This window comes from Nicotiana tomentosiformis, chromosome 2 (genome assembly GCF_000390325.3).
Source record: "Nicotiana tomentosiformis chromosome 2, ASM39032v3, whole genome shotgun sequence".
NCBI lineage: Eukaryota > Viridiplantae > Streptophyta > Magnoliopsida > Solanales > Solanaceae > Nicotiana > Nicotiana tomentosiformis.
The window spans coordinates 154,730,954-154,755,274 of record NC_090813.1 but is presented as its reverse complement, the minus strand read 5'-3'; the positions used below and the strand labels follow the sequence as shown (position 1 = coordinate 154,755,274).

The window sequence follows — 24,321 nt, the reverse complement described above, 5'->3', positions numbered from 1 at the left end:
TTTTTGGCAAAATAACACAAATCAACCTACGAGCCTCCGAATTCGATTCTAGGCATACGCCCAAGTCCAAAATCACGATACGAATCTATCCGAACCATCAAAACACCATTCCAGGGTCATTTTCACAAAAGTCAAAGTTTGGTGAACATTTCTAACTTAGGCTTCCAAGCCAAGAAGCAAAGGGTCTAAATCAACCTGAAACCTTTCCGGAACGAAACCAATTAACCCTGCAAGTCATAAAACCAAAATTACACATTTGTGAAGCGTCAAAAGGGGAAACTGGTCGCTATAACACAAAACGATCGGTCGGGTCCTTACATTCTCCCCCTCTTAAAACAAACATTCTGTTACACCCCATGTTTTCGTATATGAACGTACGTCGTAAGTCAATTGATGTAAGCTCAAAAAGGATGAAATCCTTCTACAAGGCTAAGGAAGGTTTATCAAAGTGTTAAGTAAGTTAGGATGAATGAGACTTGTTAATCATAATTTAAATGGTTTTAAATTCATAATATGACTATATATGATGTTTGGATATAAAATATAAGGTGTGGGAAAAATCAGATTTAACTTACGGAAATATCAAGTTAAGAATTGCCTTGTAACGAGCCGTTTTGAGAAATTAAATTCATAAGCTTTATGATATAAATTTGGGACATAGCTCATACCAAAATGAAGGTCTTGGAACCTAGTTTCCAATGTTCCAAACCATTTATTCATACGACATCGGGGTAGAGAAATATGGGTTTTTTAAATAGGGGTCGCCAAGTCACATCGCCGCACTTCGGAGAAACTGGCGGGTTTATAGGCCAAGTTGTGAGGATGTTTTATCCCAATCTATTGAGAGTTACATGGAGATATTTATATGAAATTAAAGTCCCATGTGTCTAGTTTCTAACGCTAAAAACCGTTTGTCAATACGATATCGGAGTAGAGAGATACAAGTGTCCGAAGTTGCGCTGCTTAAGCTGCCAAGCAGGCAGCTTACCCACCTACTTGGAGAATTGAGGCGGTGGGCTTATAAGTGGTCTTATCCTCTTATATCTTATCAAAATACAGATAATACTTACCAAAACACTCTCAAGCTCTCCAAGAACTGGTCCAAGAAATTCCAAGCAAAATCAACATCCCTTTCAAGAAATCAAGAAGCGATAACATTAGAACGATACCTACGACGTAAGTATCATTATACCGCCTCTCTTTTTCTTTGTAGCTTGAGTTTTGGAAGGTAATTCATGGTTAAGAAAAAACTAATTTCTGTATTTAAACTTTTAAAGATCAAGTAAGGTTGATAAATTCGTTTTCTCATAGTTAAAACTCACGGGACGGTAATCGGAAGCCGTGAGTTTGATTTATTTCACTTTTAGTGGACTGTTTTGTAGTCCACTCGTGTTGTCCTATTGTGCTGCTGATTTATAGAGTTTGGAAGGATAAAAGGGCATGGATAAATGCCACATGTGTTAGGGTAGTGGGATGGTCTCTCGTCGTTGAAATTTCAAGCTAATTGATAACTTGTTGATTGGGTGTTATGGTATATTAGGGGTTTTTGTTGGATTAAAGGTCCCGAATTGTAGTAGGTGTTTTCAAGTTGTGGGTTGTATTGTGTTTTTGTCTGGCCTATAGTAGGCTTGAGGGAGCAGTAAAATCAGGGAAAATGTTGTCCGTTTTATTTTAGAATCGAGTTATCGTTTGAGATACGTGATATACTAGCACCATCTAAGTTATACATGTATTTCTTTGTTATAGGGCTGGCGCGCTAGTTGTCGTAAGCTTTTGTCGAGTTGCATTGACGACTTGAGGTATGTTAAGGCTATTCCTTTTTTCTTTTGGCATGACCTATATGATACAAACGAAACGAGCAAACGCACAACTTTCATAAATGGCTCTATTCATAGAAGTACTAGGGGTGCCTATGTTCTTGATTCCCCACGTGCCTTATTATTATATCTTCTGTTCACGGGTCTCAGAAAAATACGTAGTTGATAAAGTTTATCCGAAGGCATATTTGATCTTATGACATTTCGAGAGATCTTATAGACTTACTTCTTATGCATTACATTCATTTATACATGTACATTTATCCATGACCAGATGACATTATATACGCATATATTATATGTATATGGGGTATGGGGAAAGGTTATGGCGTTATATACGCATCACCACCTGATCAGCTGGTATACGTTGATGATTTCGCCCACAGTGGCCGAGATGATATGATGGGATACCCTCAGAGGTTTGATGATGTTATGTACGCATATACCTATGCATGGTATGACATTTATACACATAAGCATGACATTATAAATGTCTCATGATTCACAGAGCTATTCAAACTTATAGGTTGAGTCTTTTACTCCATGTTTCTTTCATGTCTATTATATATTGCTTTTCATGCCTTACATACTCGGTACTTTATTTGTACTGGCGTCCCTTTTTGCCTGGGGACGCTGCGTTTCATGCCCACAGGTCCCGATAGACAGGTTGAGAGTCCTCCTAGTAGGCTATCAGCTCAGCAGAAGGTGTTGGTATACTCCACTTGCTCCGGAGTTACTTATTTGGTCAGTATGCTTTGGACATGTATTTATTGGTATGGCGGGGCCCTGTCCTGGCCTTTATGACATTTATGTACTCTTAGAGGCTTGTAGACATATGTCATGTATATGAAAGATTGTATGGCCTTATCGGCATGTGTTCAGTGTACGAGTGATCATTTTGGTCTTATAGGCTCGTATGTCATATGTATAAGTTTGTATTACATGTTGGGTCATCCTATGTCGAGTATTCCCTTTTGTTTTATTCTGGTGATCTTATGACGCCACTTTTGGCCCATTTACCCATAATGGTATGATAAGAAAGATATGTTATGTTGGTACTCAGTTGAGTAAGGCATCGGGTGCCCATCGCGGCCCTGCGGTTTGGGTCGTGACACGTTCATCCTCGAACGTGCATAAGGGCATACCTGAAGTGATGAATAGATGAGGATAACGACTCTGCATGCCGTACTTGGTCTCCCATGTTGCCTCCTCGACCGGATGACCCCTCCATTGAACCTTCACTGAAGCAATATTCTTTGACCTCAACTTTCAGACTTGCCTGTCCAAGATGGCCACCAGCTCCTCAACATAAGTCAAATCCTTGTCCTATTGGACTGATCTGAAGTCTAAAACATGAGACAGATCACCATAATACTTCCTAAGCATGAAAATATGGAACACCGGATGAACTGCCGATAAGCTGGGTGGCAATGCAAGCTTGTAGGCCACCTCACCAACTCTCTCAAGGATCTCAAGAGGACCAATATACCTAATGCTCAACTTACCCATCTTCCCAAACCTATCACACCCTTCATGAGTGAAACCTGGAGCAAAGCCTGCTCTCCAATCATAAATGCTACATCACGAACATTTCGATCAGCCTAACTCTTCTGTCTAGACTAGGTTGTACGAAGCCAATCTTGAATCAACTTAACTTTCTTTAAGGTATCTCGAACCAAATCTGTACCCAACAACCTAGCCTCTCCCGACTCAAACCAACCAATTGGAGAACGACATTGTCTCCCATATAAGGCCTCATAAGGAGCCATCTGAATACTCGATTGGTAGCTGTTATTGTAGCCGAACTCTACAAGCGGCAAGAACTGATCCCAAGAACCCTTGAAATCCATAACATAGGCACGAAGCATATCCTCTAATATCCGAATGGTGCTCTCGGATTGTCTGTCCGTCTAGGGATGAAAGGCTATACTCAACTCAACCCGTGTGCCTAACTCACACTGCACAACTCTCCAGAAACGCGATGTGAATTGTGTTCCTTGATCGAAGATAATGGATACCGGCATACCGTGAAGATGAATAATCTCGTGGATATAGACCTGAGCCAACTACTCGGAAGAATAGGTAGTCACCACCGGGATGAAATGAGCCGACTTGGTCAACCTGCCCCCAATTACCCATACTGCATCAAATTTCTTCAAAGTCCGTGGGAGCCCAACAACGAAGTCCATGGTAACACGCTCCCATTTCTACTCGGGAATCTCAAGTCTCTAAAGAAAACCATTCGGACTCTAATTCTCGTACTTCACCTGCTAGCAGCTTAGGTACCGAGCCACATACTCCACTATATCTTTCATCTTTCTCCTCCACCAATAGTGTTGCCTCAAATCCTGATACATCTTAGCGGCGCCCGAATGAAAGGAATACCACAAACTGTGGCCACCTCAAGAATCAACTCACGAAATCGATCCACATTAGGCACACATAACCGACCCTGCATCCGTAACACCCCATCATCTCTAATAGAAACCTCCTTGGCATCGCCGTGCTGTACCGTGTCCTTAAGGACAAGCAAATGGGGGTCATCATACTAATGCTCTCTGATGTGCTCATATAAAGAAGACTAAGAAAACCACGCAAGCAAGGACCTGACTGGTCTCCGAAACATCTAATCTGAATTACTGATTGGACAAGGCCTGAACATTCATGGCTAATGGCCTTTCTGCTGCCGGTAGATATGCCAAACTGCCCAAACTCTCCGCCTTTCTACTCAAGGCATCGGACACCATGTTGGCCTTCCCAGGATGACATAGAATGGTGATATCATAGGCTTTAAGCAACTCTAACCATCTCCGTTGCCGCAAGTTAAGATCTTTCAACTTGAACAGATGCTCGAGACTTCGGTGGTCAGTATAGACCTCATATGGGACACCATACAGATAATGCCTCCAAATCTTCAATGCATGAACAATAGCTACCAATTCCAAGTCATGGAACGGATAATTCATCTCATGAACTTTCAGCTGCCGAGATATGTAGGCAATCACCCCTACCGTCTTGTATCAATACCGCGCTAAGCCTAATAGGCGATGCGTCACAATACACAGTGTAAGACCTCGAGCTCGTAGGCAATACCAACACTAGGGTTATAGTCAAAGTAGTCTTGAGCTTTTGAAAGCTCACCTCACACTCCTCAGACCATATGAAAGGAGCACCCTTCTAGGTCAATCTAGTCATAGGTGCAGCAATGGATGAGAAACCCTCTACGAAACAATGATAATTCCTGGCCAAATCAAGAAAACTCCAAATCTCAGTAGCTGAACACGGTCTGGGCCAAATCTGAACTTCTTCAATCTTCTTCGGATCTACCTTGATCCCCTCACTCGACACCACATGACCCAAAAATGCCATCGAATCAAGCCAAAATTCACACTTTGAGAATTTTTCTTACAATTACTTCTCTCTCAAGTTCTAAAGCACGATCCTCAGATGTTGCTCATAATCCTCCCAGATGCGGAAGTACACCAAGATGTCGTCAATAAACACAATGACGAAGGAGTCAAGATATGGCTCAAATACATTGTTTATCAGGTGCATAAATGTTGTTGAGTCATTGGTCAGCCCAAATGACATCACAAGAAACTCGTAGTGACCATACCGAGTCCTAAAAGCAGTCTTCAGAATATCCAGATCCCGAATCTTCAGCTGATAATACCCTGACTGCAAATCAATCTTCGAGAACACTCTGACACCTTGAATCAAGTCAAATAAGTCATCAATGTGCGTTAATGTATACATGTTTTTCACTATAACCTTGTTCAACTGTCGATAATCTATACACATCCGCATAGAACCATCCTTCTTCTTCACAAATAGAACCGGAGCACCCCAAGGTGACACACTAGGCCGGATGAAACCCTTATCAAGCAGTTCTTGCAATTGTTCCTTTAATTTCTTCAACTCCACTGGCACCATACGATATGGTGGAATAGAAATGGGCGGAGTGCCCGGCAATAGGTCAATGCCAAAATAAATATCTCTATCGGGCGACATGCCTAGAAGATCTGCTGGAAATACATCTGGTAAGTCTCTCACTATCGGAACTGACTCAACGGTAGGAGTATCGGCACTGACATCTCTCACAAAGGCTAAATATGCATCATACCCTTCTCAACCATCCCCTGAGCCTTTAGAAAGGACACAACCCTGCTAGGAATATAGTCCAATGTACCTCTCCACTCCAATCGCTGCAAACCTAGCATGGCCAGTGTCACAGTCATGGCTTGGAAATCCAGAATAGCGTGATAGGGCGACAACCAGTTTGTTACACCTTATTTTTTTGTATGTGAGAGTACGTCGTAAGTCAATTGATGTAAGCTCAGAAATGAGATCATCTTTGAAAGTACATAAATTAAGTTAATCATGTTACCATTGAAGTTAAAAATATTTAAGATCATGAACTGCAAGTACCAAGAGGGTTGGAAGGTTTAGAAGCTAAACGAATCAAAGAAAATAAGTTTCGTCGAAAGTCAAAAATTTAGAAACGTTATAACCCGTATCTTTGGGGTGAGACTAGGGTTCTTAACATAATGAGAAGGTTATGTTATGAGTTATTTTAGTCGTATGATAGTCGTGTATTATGTTTTGAAGTCAAGCGAGTTGTGGAACAAAAGTTGGCAAAGGTCATCACAAGTTACATTCATAAATGTGCTAAACATTAGGTCAAATATAGCTGAGATTTTCTCCCAATATACTTAGAATTATAGGATGATCCACCTACAAAATTGAAGATCTACGAGTCTATTTTCTAATGCATTAAACCGTTTATCAATACGACATCGGAGTAGAGAGATATTCATATTTTTGCGAGACTGCGTAAGCAGCTCTCATTGGGACCCACTTAGGCGGTAGATGATTCTTTAGCCTTTAAAGATCGGGGCAAGGCTCATTTGGGTTCATTTTTTGATCCAAGCAGACCCTATACTCTCCCAAAACACTCTCAAATCAGTCTCCATGGTTCTATAGTGAAAACCAAAGATAAAAACATGAATCAAATGCTAGAAATCTCGTGGTGCTTGCTAGATCGTAGTCCTTCATCTTGTGGTTATTTTGGAGGATTATTCAAGTGAAGTAAACTTAGATTTCGTGTTGTTCTTGTTGACTAAGGTAATAATCAGTCACTCCTTCATATATATTAGAGTTTCCAGGCGAAATAAAAGTGTTTACACACCAACTTGAACACAAATTTGATTCAAGAAGAGAATACAACTCCTATAGTATTGTGGTGTGATTGAGGGTTGTTGTGAGCTACACCAGCTGGGGATTTCAAGTTTTATCTACTGCCTAAGGTAAGTAAATCATGTTTTTGGTTGTGCTTAAGATTAATCATGTGTTGATTGAGTTGTTTGAAAGGAAATCGACAAGATAGTAATTGACATGGCATAAGGAATCATTATCTATTTTTGTGGGATGTGTTAAGGCTATATATATAGTTTGTTGTGGATGGAAATTGTTATAAATAGTTTGATTATGTTATGATTACTTTTTTGAAGATTATCTATGTGCTAATTAAGTTGATTGAAGAAGATAACATGAAAAATAAGAGGTTGACGATAAAGGTTAAGGTGCTAGGCGTGTGGACTATTTTTGAAGATTATTCTTATGATATTTTGGGATGAAAATCATATGGGAAGAATACGTATGATTTAATAGATGTTGTAGGAAGATTCATGGAAAGGGAATTGAATTCAAACTATAGTTTGTTAATCGTAAAGCGAGCTTGCCGCTCAAAATGGTTGTTGATGTAATCAGAGAGCTTATTGTCAATTATATTGTTGTTGTTTGGGTTGTCTGGTGACTATTAGTAACTTATGGGATGTAGTACAAACAGGGGAGGTGTTGTATGTTTTCTTATAGAATATTGGTTTCTAAATATGAGAGTTACAATGCATATATGATGATGACGAAGTCGGTTTACTCATTGTAGATGTAAGAAAATTATATTGAGCTTGGTTGACGATTGGAGAGGAGATTACAAAGGTATGTTAAGGCTAATGCATTTGATAACGAGACATAAAGAGAAGTTCGTACTCCTAAATTTTTGTACATTATCCTAGTCTCATAAGTTACAGCATTCTCCCTTATCGGGACTTTATATTCAGTAAAGTATTGTTTCTTTCCAGTCAAGAGAGCAGAGGATTTATATATATATATATATATATATATATATATATATATATATATATATATATATAGGTATAGGTATTTTCACCACCATCGAGCTATAATCTGTGGAAGGCCCATATATTGGGCAACCCTAGATCATATGGTAAATTATATACTGAGCCAACTATGGCTGAGAGCCTATGAACGAGCCTATAATGGCTGAGATACAGAGCCTAGTATGGCTGAGCGCCTATGAGCGAGCCTACTACGGCAAAGCAGTTATACATACTAAGCCTTACAGGGCCGGACATCTATTTTACTTACTATATTAAGAGAGTTGAGTCAGTATTAGTAGGTAAGCATATCTTTAGATCATCTATGACTCTCGGTTACTTTCAGTTATTATATTATCAGTTCAGTCTCAGCTTTTAGTTATTCTATTAACTTACATACTCAGTATATTATTTCGTACTGATGTCCCTATTCTGGGGATGCTGCATTTCATGCCTGCAGGTCCTGATAGACTGTTGGATAGACCTTCCTAGTAGACAGAGTCAAACATCAACTTGGTTGGTAAGCTCCACTTCCTCGGAGTTACCAGGTCTAGACTTGGAGTCCATTTTATATACATAGGTTTGATGGGTAGGTCGAGGCCCTGTCCCGACCATGATACCGTTGAGTTATCTCTAGAGGCTTGTAGACGAGTCCTGTACATTCTGTATATCAGTATTGTGGCCTTGCCAGCCCTATGTAGATGTGTAGTTTGGTATTGCTGGTTGTAGACGTTATTTTCAGACGATTTAGAATATGGCCCCATCGGCCTTGATTGGTATTGTCAGCTTGCAGGTAGGCCTCGTTGTCCTAAGTTGAGGGCTACCCCTCTAGAGTTTATAGTTACAGAGTGGTACGCTCTCGGGCCGAGTATGGTACTGGGCGCCTACCATGCCTCCCCAGGTTTGGGGCGTGACAAACATGGTATCAGAGCAGTTCTGTACTAGGCCGTGTCTAGTAGAGTCTTATTTATGAGTGTGTTGTGCACCACACTTATAAGCAGGAGGCTACATGGAATTTAGGATTGTCACTCTTTCTTCTTACTTTAGATAGTGTGGTAGAGCTCAGTTGCAAGAATTCAAACTCCTAAATTCTACTTTATTCATAATATAACGATACCTATATCCAGAAAGACAGTTGGTAAGAGATTGAATGTGGTTGTGGAAGAGGTGAGTCAGAAGAACTCGATTTTGCATCATGCTTATGATGAGTAAATATGAGGTCTTCAGTAGATCATGTGTGTACTAAGATGTGTAAGCTTATTGATAAGGAGCCCTAAGGCATGAATATTTATCCACCCATATGGTAAAAAGCAATGAGAGAATCAGAAGGTAGATACAAGTTTCAACAAATAAAAGAAGCAAGTTGAAGAAGGGTACGAAGTACCCAGTCAGTGAAGATTATTAGCATTTACAATTCAGGCAGAGAAATATAAGTATTCTGAGTTACCTTCAACTATAATAGAGGTATGTACAATTGGCCACACCCATCTTAGTTATGCCCTATGGGATCTAACATATATAGTTTAGAGAAGGATGGGATATCAGGATCCAGCTAGGGTTAGAGTAACCCAAAATAGTAGATAGATTATTAGCGTTAGCTGACATTTTCGAAGGATATTTAAAACATGGTAATAGTTCTCCTTGTGAGACACCCAGATAGTGCACTCTAGAATAGTACAGTTAGATATGATACTAGGATGTTCAAAAAATTCAAAAGATAGGCACTGGAATCCTAGAAGGGATAAATATTTACCTTAGTATGGCTTCCGTCCCTAGTAAAGAGAGAATGTTAGGCAACTCAAAGAGCCAGTGAGATGGTGCAAGGGGAGCTAAAAGCGAAAGAATGTTTTGTTGAAGTTTTGAGAATAAGGTAATAGACAAAAATATTAGCAGGAGAATAAGAAGAGAGTAAATGAAGCACTATGAGTAAGATGTGATAAATGAGCGATAACGGTAAATCAAAATATGACAAGATGACATAGTCTACAGATAAGTGAAGGCCCTTGAGACAATAAAAGAGTATAAGCCATACATTCATATCCTGATTTTGAGAAATGAGTTAGTGATTCCAACGTGATTACCAGAATGCTAAGCTAGACTCTGGTGTAATAGAAATCAGTATGGGCTAGTAAACAAGATAGATCGAACAAGAATTAGGGACCATAGGATTTGTAAATAGTCGACATCATGAGAATTTCAGAGATCGTGTTCCAGCAATAATAGAATGGACAACAAAAGAATAACATTTTAAGGTTATTCAAGAAGACTATTCCCTAAAGCAAGTGTTGTGAGTAGAGTTAAGCTTAAGGGACTAAGTGTGCTAGTTACACTAGGTGTCACCTTCATGCGTAAGAAATTCAGTTATCCTTGGTACAAAAGGTTTATCGCAAGGCAAGTAAGAGTCAGTGAAGATGTGAAAAGATGCCAAAGATGAAGAGGTAAAACATTTATAGGTAAATATTCATAGAATTAAATGTTAGTACTCCCCTAAAAGGGGGAAGATGGTGTGATATGGTATTAAATCGGAGTTATGTGGTTCAGGTAACTATGGAATACTAAAAGAAGAATGTGGAAGAAAGGCGAAAGGAATGAGATTGCATTTGTTCAAATCATGCAGATATGTTACGACTCCAGAACATTGTGCAAGCACGGCCCTGGGTAGAGGCAGTAAGGGTTCCTGTCCAGGATGTTATTGATAAATAAATGCAAATGAACACTTGATACATAAGGATCCAATGCAAGAGGTGAGTTAATACAAAGGAAATAACCCAAGGGAGATTACGCGAAATATAGAGGTGAGAATGGACCAATGAGTAGTTAGTAGTTGAATGAGGAAGAGCCTAGTTATGGCTAACAAGAAGATATAGACAAATCAGTAGATCATGCAAGATAAACGTAGTGAACCCCAGCATAGGGAATTCAGTCTCGCAGATACGACATCACAATCCTTGAGAAATATTCAAATAGGAGTTGGGGTAGTTAAAGGCACAGTATAAGTGTTACGGAAATAAAAGAGAGTGACATTAGGGAGATAGTCAAAATTTCAGTTCAGAAGCAACCTTACGAGCACAAGGGCGTGGAGAAAGTAACTAAGGATAATTATAAGCAAGTAAGAACATCAAAACTTCCTTCGGGTATACAACATAATAAGCTCATAACTTTACAAGAGTAAGAGGGTCTCCCCTAAGTACTAAAACAAAAGACTAGCTAAGGAAATAAGGAAGAAGGCTTCAACATAAGCATAGTAATCTGAAGAAGAAATGATGTTGTAACAACAATCCCATTACAACATTGTATGCACTCCATGAGAAAGTGGCAATAAGATAAGCCAAGTATTCATGCAACAAGTGGCAGAACGACCAGGAAAAGTAATTGCTTACGTTTAAATACAACTAACAAGGCACGAAAGGAATTATTTAATTTACAAACCAAAGTTAGGTACGTTATGACCTCACTTAAGATTTCAGAGTATTATCCATGCAGCATATATGTTGACATTCATACAGTTATGGGACACTTCGGTATAGGTTAAAAGAAAGAATTGAGTCCACGTCACATACAAAGGCCTAAATTGCTAAAAGATTATAACATGGATGTTACATAGTCCACAAAAGGCTAATGTAATAGCTAATACCCTCAGTCGCACATTAGAAGACAGATTAAGCCTACATAAAGGCTGAGAGAGAAAAGGAAACTCAAGAGTTACAATAGCTAAGTAAATCAAGGGTCAGATTATTATGCCCAGATGATTATAGAAATCGTGACTCAGAACATGGAAGAATCACCAGTAATAGCATAGGTACAAGAGAGATAGTACAATGGCCATATTCTATTATAACTCTACGATAAAGCCAGTTAGAAGAGTACCAACCTCATAAGAAGTCAGTATGAAGCTCCCGCTAGATTGTGTATGCACCAGAGGTGCATGTATTATAGTAAAGCTTTAAGGTGTAGACGTGAATTCCACCCATATGGAAGGGAGGTTATGAAAGAGATAGAAGATACAATGCAGGATTTAAAGGTAAGAAAGGTACAGGTAAAGAAGGTATGAGATACTCAAGTGCAAAAGGTTGTGAATAGTCCAGACTTCAGATAGAGGGCTAGAAGCGCCGTGATTTAGTATCTAGAAATGATAGTGGTGTCGTAAGTAGCATATCTTCCATCCTATGGTTTCCAGGTACCGAGAGGTCTAGTTAAGAGAGTAAAGAAGAGTTACAGACGATGTGATGTCTTGCTTGATGTTCCAAAATAACATAAGAAAATATATGGTGCTAGCAAGCTAAATGAGGATTGCGAGTAGTATAAATAGATATGTGTAGGTCGCAAGCTAAAGTATAGCAGAGCGACAAGGTTTTAGGTAGACAGGAGTAAAGATAAGAAAATGTGAGTAAGAAGATGACAAGAATAGGTAAGGCCTCGGGATTAAGCCCATCAAACCAGAGAGCTAATAGTTTCCGTAAGTTATAAAAATATCGGTATAGACAGAATGAACTCAAAAAAGTTTAAGACTAGGGGCATTTAGAAGAGATGGAATGCTGCCCTGGTAGTAGAGTGAGAGTGTAGTTGTGATAAATGATAAGAGAATGATGTTTAGGCCTTCGATTGAGTAATGATTCAAAGAGAAGGTATTTCATGAATTACATGGGAATAGAATACCCCCCCCCCATAAAATAAATCACATTGGGATGCTATGAAATACGGTTATTGAAGTATTGTATCATCCCTAGGTGAATCAAGCAAATAACTTAAGATGTTCCCTGATGAGACGTGAGCCCTAGTGACAGTGTATTACATAAGAGGTTTCAAGTTATTAGTGGAAGATTATAGATCAACATTAAGGTGAATCAACAATACATGGATAAAAGTTACAAAGTATGAGATGAGATTAGGTTGTCATTCTTAAGATGAACAGTAATGAGGAAGCATTAAAGGACTTAGATTTATACATACAGGATAAGCAACGAGAGAGTAACCTAGAGTTGGGTAGCAAACCTCTGTAATAATAAACAGAAATAAGTGTTATGGTATAGTATGACCTACCTAGATGCATTAAAGCAATAAGGATAGATAACCGAGGCTATGAAACAAAAAAATAGCAATAGTCGTAAGTGCGATAAAGTACCAAGCGAAGAACTTCAGTACACCTATATATGCCAAGAGGGACAACTTGCCATAGTTCTGTATATATTTACAAAGTAAGGCCTAGAGATTGGCTAAAAGCTGGAGGAAATAGGAGAGAAGAGTCGCATAGTACATACAAGGACAGAGTCGTATAGGCTGCATGACAGAAGGTAGAAACAGTTACAAGATTGGATGAATTCCGACCACAGGTCGTGGTGTGAGAAAGAGGCCTAAAGAGGGGAATGCCCTGGCCTTCAGATTTATTCACTAAACAGTTGCCTAGATGACAAGGACACTATTAAGGTATTCATAAGAGCTATAACTTATGAGACTAATAAACGCAACAGTCAACATTCGAGGACGAATGTTCCAAAGGGGGGAATGATGTTACACCCCATGTTTTCGTATGCGAGAGTACGTCATAAGTCAATTAATGTAAGCTCAAAATGAGATCATCTTTGAAAGTGCATAAAGTAAGTTAATAATATTACCATGGAGGTTACAAATATTTAATATCATGAACTGCAAGTACCAAGAAGGTTGGAAGGTTAAGAAGCTAAACAAATCGAAGAAAATAAGTTTCGTCGAAAGTCGACAAGTTGGGAACGTTATAACCCATATCTTTGGGGTGAGACTAAGGTGATTAACATAATTAGGAGGTTATGTTATGAGTTATTTTAGTCGTATGATAATCATGTGTTATGTTTTGAAGTCAAGCGAGTTGTGGAACAAAAGTTGGCAAAGGTCATCACAAGTTATATTCATAAATGTGTTGAATATTAGGTCAAATGTAGCTGAGTTGTTCTCCAAGTATACTTGGAATTACGGGATGATAAACCTACAAAATTGAATATCTACAAGCCTATTTTCTAACACATTAAACCATTTGTTAATATGACATCGGAGTAGAGATATATTCATGTTTTTGCGAGACTGCGTAAGCAGCTCTCATTAGGACCCACTTAGGCTAAACCCTTCCTTCATTTTGGCATGATCTCCTAACTAATGCATTTGATAACAAGACATAAAGAAAAGTTCGTACCTCTAAATTTGTGTACATTATCCTCTCATAATTTGCAGTATTCTCCCTTATGGGGACTTTATATTCAGTTAAGTATTGTTTCCTTCCAATCAAGAGAGAAGAGTGCTAATGTGTGTGTGTGTGTGTGTGTGTGTGTATATATATATATACACACAGAGTATTTTCACCACCATCGAGCTATAATCGGTGGGCAAGCCCCTATTGAGCAGTATTACAGTATTTTCACCACCAAAGAGCTATAATCGGTATGGTAAATTATATACCGAGCCTACTGTGGCCGAGCGCCTATGAGAGAGCCCAGAATGGTCGAGATACAGAGCCTAGTATGGCCGAGCGCCTATGAGCGAGCCCACTACGGCAGAGCAGTTATACATACCTAGCCTTACAAGGTCGGACAGCTGTTTTACTTACTATATTGATATAGTTGAGTCAGTATCAGTAGGTAAGCTTATCTTCAGATAATCTTTGACTCTGAGTTACTTTCAGTTATTGTATTATCAGTTTAGTCTCAGCTTTAAGTTATTCTATTGCATTACATACTCAGTACATTAATTCATACTGACATCCCTTTTGTCGGGGACGCTTTATTTCATGCCTGCAGGTCCTGATAGACTACTGGATAGACCTTCCCAGTAGACAGAGTCAAACATCAGCTTGATTGGTAAGCTCCACTTCCTCGGAGTTCCCAGGTCTAGACCTTGGAGTCCATTTTATATATACAAGTTTGATGGGTAGGTCGAGGCCCTATCCCGACCATGATATAGTTCAATTATCTCTAGAGGCTTGTAGACGAGTCATGTACATTCTATATATCAGTTGTGTGGCCTTGCCAGCCCTATGTAGATATTTAGTTTGGTATTTCTGGTTGTAGGCATTATTTTCAGATGATTCACAATATGGCCCCATCGGCCTTGATTGGTATTGTCAGCTTGCAGGTAGGTCTTGTCAGCCTAAGTTGAGGGCTACCCCTCCAGAGTTCATAGTTACAGAGTGGTACGCTCGGGCCGAGTATGATACCGGGTGCCGGCCACGCCTCCCCATGTTTGGGGCGTGACATAGTCCATGCCCAAGATCACATCAAAGTCAACCATATGGAGTAAATATAGATCGATTGTGGTCTTAAAACCACCAATAACAACTAAACATGACCGATACACACTGTCCACAATAATAGAATCTCCCACAATTGTGGACACATAAACAGGAGAACTCAAAGAATCAAAAAATATATCCAAATACGGAGCAAATTAAGATGAGGCATATGAAGAAGTAGATCTCAGATCAAATAAAACTGAGGCATCCCTATGACAAATCGGAACCATACTTGTGATGATAGCATCCGATGCAACCGCCTCTGTCCTACCCGAAAAAGCATAGAATCTGACCTGGCCTCCCCCTCTAGGGCGACCTCTACCCGCCTGAACTCCACCCTTGGCTAGTTGTGCAAGTGGAGCGGCAACTGGAGTAGCAACCATGGCCTGAGAAGTTTGTGGACCACGTGGAGCCTGGATAGCTTGTAGAGGTGCACCCCTCCTGAATCTGGGGTAGTCCCTCACCATATGTTGGGTATCACCACACTCGAAGCAAGCTCTCGACGTGCGTGGCTGCTGAAACTGGCCCTGGCCGGGTCGGCTAGACTGACCGCTGAAGGCACCCCGTGTAGGAGGTGCACCAGATAGTGGCTGAGCAAAATGAGAAACCTAAGACCTCATAATAGTTGGAGCACCACTAGAAGCTGGAAGTGGTGAATGAACTAGGCGGCTCACACAGCCCCTGTCATGACGGGCTGCAGCTGGGGCGCGGGCACCAGTACATCCTCCAGAATCTCGAGGCCTCTTAGTCTCCCTGTCTTCCCTCTCATGACCCCATATGGCCTCCAACCTCCGTGCAAATCTCTACCACCTGCTGATACAGTGTATCTGTCTCCAACTCTCTAGCCATACTAAATCAAATACCATAATTGATCCCCTCAATGAATCAACAAACTCGCTCTCTGACTGTAAAAATCAAAGTAGGTGCATGTCTGGACAACTCATTGAATCTTACGACATACTATGACACTATAATAACACCCTAGCATAACTGCTCAAACTCCATGCGCCATAAATCCTGAAGGGTCTGAGGAACAAACTCTCGCAAGAACATCTCTAAAAACTGAGCCCAGGTGAGTGAAGCTGCATCGGCTGGGCTACCCTCCTCGTAAGCCTGCCACCACTGATACGCTGCTCCTGACAGTTGCAATGTAGCAAAAGCAACTCCGCTCGTCTCCACAATACCCATGGTGCAAAGAATACGGTGGCATTTCTCTAGAAAATTCTGCGCATCCTCGGTTGCTAGGCCACTATAAGTAAGAGGATGATACTTCTTGAACCTCAGCTGCTCCTCTTCAGATGTCACTGCCCTAACCTCGGGCTGAACCGAAACAGCAAGTTGTACTTGCATAAATTCCAGGACCTGACAGCATGGACCCGCTGCTCTTGAGTACGAGCCGCGGGAGTCTGATCTCCTCCCCCAGCCTGAGATGTGGCTAGTACAAATGGAATCAACCCTGCCTGAGCTAGCATACCGAACATACTCAAAAGTTGTGCTAGGGTCTCCTAAAGTGCAGGGGTGACAACAGGCGCCTCGGGTGCCAGTCCCCCAACCGAAGCTACTGGTGGCTCCTCAGTTGCTCCTCGGGCAGGTGCTCAAGCTGCACCACGTGCCTCTCCTCGGCCTCTCACGGCTCTAGCAAGGGGCACGGGTGTCTGATTATCGGATTCAGTGGTTCATGTCCTCACTATCTTTGAGAGAATAGAAAGACAAAGAATCAGATTTCAAAGTCAGCAAACTCGCACGATAAGGAATCAAAGAAGTACAATTTTCTAATAGTTCTGTAGCCTCTAATGATAAGTATAGACGTCTCCATACCGATCCGCAAGACTATACTAAACTTGCTTATGACTCGTAAAACCTATGGACCTAGCGCTCTGATACCACTTGTCACGATCTCAATTTCCCACCTTAGAATGTTGTGATGGCACCTAGTCTCTAAGACTAGGTAAGCCTAACATGTATAGAGAAATAGCGGAAATAAGAATAATATAACCTCAAATTTAAACCATGTAAACCATCATAATAGAACTCAACAATACAGCTGACAATAGCTCCCCAAAACCTGGTGGAACGGAGTCATACGCTATACAAGAATGTACTAATAGTCTCGTAATACAAGAAACAAACAGTAGAATGTCTAAGAAACAGATGGTGACTTCGAGGCCTGCGGATGTCTAGCATTAATACCTTGAAGCCTCCAAAAGCAGCTAGTCAATTAATCACTGGCGTTTAGCACGGGCAGACGTACCTGGATCTGCACAAAAATGTGCAGAAATGCAGTATGAGTACACCATAACGGTACCCAGTAAGTATCAAGCCTAACCTCGGTAGAGTAGTGATGATGCCAAGTCGAGACAACTACTAGGACAAGATAAACGGAACAAAAATATAACAACGGGAAGTAATGGAAAGCGGAGAAATGAATGGTAACAAAGTAGTTTAGTAACGTAAGCTAATGAAGGAATTGTAAGCAAAAGACAACAAGAAGGAAGCCAATAATGAAAACCACAAATATTCAAGTGCGGAAAAAACTGGTAAGACAAGGAAGAATAAAAGTAACAAGAACTGTTTAACCAATAACTCTTTTCAATATGAAATACACAACAAGAATCACAACCGAGGTACCACCTCGTATTCACATTTCACAAATTTCAATCACAATCTTTCTTTATATCACCGCGGGAGCCTTACATTTAGTTTTGAAAATTATATTCCCGAAATAGCTACTCGCGTTTTAGCCCATCTTATTGTCACGACCCAAACCGGAGGGCCATAATTGGCACTTGATGCCTACTCATCCGAGTGCCACGTACCTTATCCTTATTTACTATAAGACTCATCCCGGGCCATGATAGGCCACATCTATATATATAAGTAACAATATTAGAACTTAACCCACATAACTAATTCAAAAGGATTTATATAGATACATAAGGGTCGACAAGGCCGTTGATATGTCATACCTAAAACTATACACAGTACATTGTCTGCAAAACCTCTAAGAAAACATGACCATAATATATAAGTTGAAACAGGGCTCCTGACATCCTCATAAAACAAAATAACATATACAGAACGTGACTCGGCAATACTCCAGGAAGAAGTGGAGCTCACCAACCAAAAGCTGATATCTGGAGGAAGCCTACAGAGGAGGGTCCTCACCACATCTATTTACACTTGCGTGGAATGAAGCACAGCGCCCCCAGGCAAAGGGACGTCAGTACGAAGAATGTACTAAGTATGTAAGGCAGAAATGAAATATAATAATAAGATACTATCACTGGGAGGGATAAAAGTCAACCTGTAACCTCTGACTTGCCGCTGAGGGCCATAACATATAGAATAAGTCCAATCTTGTATATATAAATAAAACTACAATATAATAGTTTTGATTACATCATTCTTGTGACGTTAACTGCCCGACTGATCAGTGGTAACTACCCGACTAGCCGTAGCACAGTGGTAAATGTATGACTGCCCGATCGGCCGTAGCTCGGTGGTAAATGCATGACTACCCGATCGGTCATAGCTCAATGGTAAATGTGTAACTGCCCAACCGACCGTAGCTCAGCGGTAAATGCATGACTGCCCGACCGGCCATAGCTCGGTGGTAAATGATGATGCACGACTGCCCAACCGACCGTAGCTTGGTGGTAAATGGAGATGCATATAATACTACATTATGAACATTTACATCTTTATTGAATGTCTCAATAGAGAGTTAGGAACATACTTAGGCATGCTTTGAATATCATTTTACAGGATTGAATAACGTAGACATTCTTAACTACTAAGAGTAGAACCATTTATAAAACCACATTATGTTTACGTATCGTTACTTGGATCATGCCAAAAGAAGAAAGGATTAGCCTTAACATACCTTAATTACTTATACGAGCTCGTAGAAGATCGCCTTCTTTAAAGCTTCCCTACACCTTACTTCAATTGAGATAATTTGATAAAAGGAACCTTTGATTAAGACTATTGTTCTTCTTCGTTAAAATATAAAGAAGGAACAAAACTTTTGTTTGTACTTCATTGAATTGAAAAGAAGAGGAATGTAAATTGCTGCTTCTTAATTTATAAAGAAGGTAAGGAAAGGATATGATGCAATATTAGTTGTCTTTGGCGGTGGAACATGACTAGCTAACTCAAGATGCAACTTTTTAAGAAAGTTGGGCACGTGTCTACTACAACAAGTTATACATATCACAAGCATATTAAACAATCCATTTCTTTCCTTGAGATAATGGTGTAAGTGTAACTACTTTCCGTTTAACACAAGTCACACTACATTAATACCTTGATTCATTAATAAAATAATACATGACTACTTATTGACACCTATGTAATTTTATCAAATCCAGTTTTTGTCAACCTAATATCAAGAGCACAATGTTTTGTACTATTAATTCTAAAATGGGTAAAAATATAACTTCTATTATGAGAAACTAATTTCTAGAAAGGATATAAACATAACTTTTCTTATGAAAAAGTAATTCCGTTTCTTATAATACATAAAATATTCTTTAAAAGTTTCCTCATATCATGTGTTTAACTAAAACTTATCAAAACAATATTATACTAATAACTTTTGATAATCATATTTATCCAACATTTAAAAATAATAATATTTCTCTTAAAAGAAAGTACCATATTAAGGCAATATATAACGTTTTCGAAATTCAATAAACTTACGGGGTCTTATATCTATAGCTTCACGTACGACCTTAATATCTTCCAAATAATATGGTTATACTACGGTGCATCCAAACACTAAGGTACAAGGTGTTACATCCTCTCTCTCTTAGGAACATTCGTCCTCGAATGTTTAAACTAGCAACATGTACATGACATACTCATATTATAAATGTATATACCTCCCCGGTCTATACTCCAATGAAACAAATATCGGGCTCTCACGGGGTTAGAAAACTGTCCCTCCTTAAAACTACTTCCTAATCCATTCGTCACCTACGAGTCTGTTAATCTATCTTCTAGGCGCTAGCATCTACTAGTCGTAATCTTAATAATCGGGTTCATAACTTTCTATTCCATTATACTAACTTTCCCAAAATCTTATGTAATATCTGTTGTTTCCTCCCTTAGGCATTAGAGCTATTAGAGTTCTAACTTCTTAATATCCTAGGTTACTCCTCTCTCCTCCCTTAGTCCTCTATCCTCGGGTTCTTACTTTGCTTTTAAGCTAGCCTTGGTTTCCCTCAACCCTTCAGACGTAATGCCAACTCACTCTTATATTAATCATATTAACTGGACAATTTGCGTTAATAAGATCGAACATTACCCATAGTCACAGTACCCGACACCTCATCCGGTGTAGCCTCTGGGCCCTGATGACCAGCCAAAGCATACATGCGATTTTGACTACCGCCGGAGATAGATGCTCTGCCCCTGCCTCTACCTCTACCAACTGATGCATGAGGGCCTCACTCTAGAGGGTGTACTGAAGAGGAGGAGATTGTTATAGATCTGGTGGGCTGAACCACCCCGCCCCTATCCTTCATAGGACAATCCCTCATGCAATGACTAGGGTCTCCACAGGTATAGCATACATTAGATCCTTGACGACATTGTCCAGAATGAGCTCTACCGCATTGACTGCACCGCGGAGGAGGCGCCCTCATCTATGCTGAATCCCTCCGATTCTGAAAAACCCGAACTTATCGAGCCATGACCTGATTCAGAATAAACAGATCCCTCATAATGCGACCTCTGCAATTGTCGGACACTATCAGCAGAATATGGTGGCATAGGATCGCCCTGAAAATCCTCAAGTTGTCTAGCAGACCTAACCCTCTTACACCGATCCTCACCACAATCCTCGTATTGCTGTCGTTTCTGATCCTCCAAATTCTGAGCATAATCTTGGATGCGAGAAATATCCATACTATCAAGCAGAGCGGCCGAGGAACACTCATTAATCAGGTGCGGCCCAAGTCATACCACAAACCGATGCACTTAGTCACTCATCTCAGCCACAATCGAGGGGACATACCTCGCCAAGGAATCAAACTGGAGACTATACTCCCGCACACTCTATTCCCTTATTTAAGAGCCAAGAACCTGTCTACCCTTGCCTGACGAATCTTTGCAGGCAAGTAATGACGCAAGAAAGCCCCTGAGAACTCTTCCCATACCGCTGGAGGTGCATTTGTCCCTCTAGACAATTCCCAAGTTCCATACCACTGAACCGTAACATCCCGCAATTGGTAAGAGGCCAACTCTACTGACTCAGTGTCTGATGCATGCATCACCCTCAAAGTCCTCTACATCCTATCAATAAAGTTTTGCGGGTCCTCATCCTTGTTGGATCTAGTAAACACTGGAGGGTCCAGGTTGATGAAGTCTCGAACTCTCGCGCTAATAACCCTATCAACGTAACCAACACATGTACCTACCTGGCGTTGAATTTGAGCGGCTACAATTCTAGTCAATAACTGTACTGCACTCTGTATATCCATATCCCCATCATGGGCAATATATGGAGGTACTGGGTTCCTCCTCAGCTCCTCGGGTGCTGGCGAAATCGGAGAACTATGCGAGGGTGTCACACTTCCCCTCGGGACCTCACTCTGGCCCTCACTAGACACTGGTGCTCTACTCATGCCCTCATCTTCCACTGCTTTACCCTTCTGACTAGCTGTAGCTTTCCTGGTCATAGGCATCGATGTATATATAAAACAAGTTAAAGGTCAAGGGCTTTATTCCCTACGATTCTGCTATATTGCACAATCTAATATCAAAAAGGAAGGGTAATGGGTCCCTATATGCCCTGTAATTTCCTGTTTATACAACATGGTGCACAACACATTTATAAACAAGACTCTACTAGACACGGCTTGCAGACAACCCTAGGACAGATACGCTATGATACCAAGTTTGTCACGACCCAAACCAGAGCGCCATAACTGCCACCCGGTGCCTACTCATCCGAGCACCACGTAACTTATCCTTATTTACTATAAGACTCATCACGGGCCATGATAGGCCACATCTATATATATAAGTAATAATATTAGAACTTAACTCACATAACTAATTCAAAAGGATTTATATAGATACATAAGTGCTGAAAAGGCCGTTGACATGTCATACCTAAAACTATACACAGGACATTATCTGCAAAACCTCTAAGAAAACATGACCATAATATATAAGTCGGGACAGGGCTTCCGACATCCTCATAAAACAAAATAACATATACAGAACGTGACTCGGCAATACTCCAGGAAGAAGTGGAGCTCACCAACCAAAAGCTGATATCTGGAGCCAGCCTACAGTGGAGGGTCCTCGCCTCATCAATTTACACCTGCGTGGAATGAAGCATAGCACCCCCAGGCAAAGGGACGTCAGTACGAAGAATATACCGAGTATGTAAGGCAGAAATGAAACATAATAATAAGATACTATCACTGTGTGGGATAAAAGTCAATCTGTAACCTCTAACTTGCCGTTGAGGGCCATAAGATATAGAATAAGTCCAATCTTGTATACATATAAATAAAACTACAATATAATAGTTCTGATTACATCATTCTTGTGACGTTAATTGCCCGACTGATCAGGAGTAACTGCCCGACTGGCCGTAGCATGGTGGTAAATACATGACTACCCGACCGGCCGTAGCTCGGTGGTAAATACATGACTGCCCGACCAGTCATAGCTCGGTGGTAAATGTGTAACTGCCCAACTGCCTAGTCAAAACCCGAGTCCAAAGGTAGATTCCGATTACCCATAACCCCAAGAGTCCATATATATGTTTTGTTTTCAAATTCGAGTCCAAATCGACTCTCAAAACTCAATTCTTCTTTTTTTTCAAACACTTGATAAAACTTCTCAATTTTTCCTCTTTGATTTGTAGATGAAAATCCCCTCTCCAAATTGCCTCCTACCGAGCCTAGGGTTCTAAAATATGATAAAATGATATGAAATCCCTACTCCCGGCCCTTTTGTTCAGTTGCAGATATCACATTTGCGACACATGGTTTGCATTTACGAATCCTCGCAATTGCAAATCAGGGATCGCAATTGGGAACCCTGACATCCTTCACATAAATTGCAATTGCGACAAAGGCTTCACAATTGCGAAGCTGATTGCCATCGCAAAAGCAACCATCAACCCAATACTGCGGACTTTGCAAATACGAAGGGGAGAGTCAAAATTGCAACATCAGACCACCCTCTGTCCACTTCGCAATTGCGAGGCTGGTACTCGCAATTGCGACATCAGAGCACCAGCACACCAACAATTATAGTTTCAATCAAAAATATTCTGAATCACGTCCGAAACTCATCCGAGCCTTGGGGGATCCAAACCAAACATCCACATAAGTCTAAAATATCATACAAACTCACTCGCTTGATCAAAATACAAAAATAACATCTAGAACTACGAATCGGATACCAATATGCATGAATTTCAAAGTAAAGTTCAAGAACCTCTAGAATTGCAACCAAGCGTCTCAATCCTATCAAATAAACTCCAATTGACACCAAATTTTGCAAGCAAGTTCTAAATAACATAATGGACCTATTACAAGTTACAAAACCAAATCCCGAACTTGATAGCCAAAAGTCCGGTCAAACTTCTAAGCCTCAAATTGCCAATTTTCGGCAAAATAACACAAATCAACCTATGGGCCTCCGAATTCGATTCCGAAAATACATCTAAGTCCAAAATCACGATAAGAAGCTATCGAAACCATCAAAACACCAATTCGGGGTCGTTTTCATAAAAGTCAAAGTTTGGTAAACATTTCCAGCTTAGGCTTCCAAGCCAAGAACCAAAGGGTCTAAATCAACCCGAAACCTTCTAGAAATGAAACCAATCAACCCATCAAGTCACAAAACCAAAATTATACATGTGTGAAGCATCAAAAAGGGAAATAGGACGCTATAACACAAAACGACCGGTCGAGTCATTACAAAAATACTCTTTAAATTAATAAATATTAATTTATCACATAAATAATACCTCTACAAAATAATAATATTTTATAGTCCCGACAATATGAATTTAGACAGATTCTACTATATGCAAAGTCAACCC

General features: G+C 40.2%; 1 protein-coding gene across 1 annotated transcript; it reads right to left on the bottom strand.

Moving 5' to 3' along the window:
• Positions 1-20,858: 20,858 nt before the first annotated feature.
• On the bottom strand, positions 20,859-21,523 carry LOC117279849 (uncharacterized). The gene is made up of 2 exons (XM_033659470.1): positions 21,336-21,523; positions 20,859-21,159 (listed from the first exon to the last, which is right to left on the bottom strand). Exons 1-2 carry the CDS (start codon positions 21,521-21,523, stop codon positions 20,859-20,861), a joined length of 489 nt encoding a protein of 162 aa, XP_033515361.1.
• Positions 21,524-24,321: the final 2,798 nt, after the last annotated feature.

Coding starts and splice junctions, on each gene's coding strand:
- LOC117279849 (XM_033659470.1), bottom strand. CDS start 21,523: ATGCATGCATCAGACACTGAGTCAGTAGAGTTGGCCTCTTACCAATTG. Junction 21,160..21,335: donor CGTCAGGCAAGGGTAGACAG/GTTCTTGGCTCT, acceptor TCTGCTTGATAG/TATGGATATTTCTCGCATCC.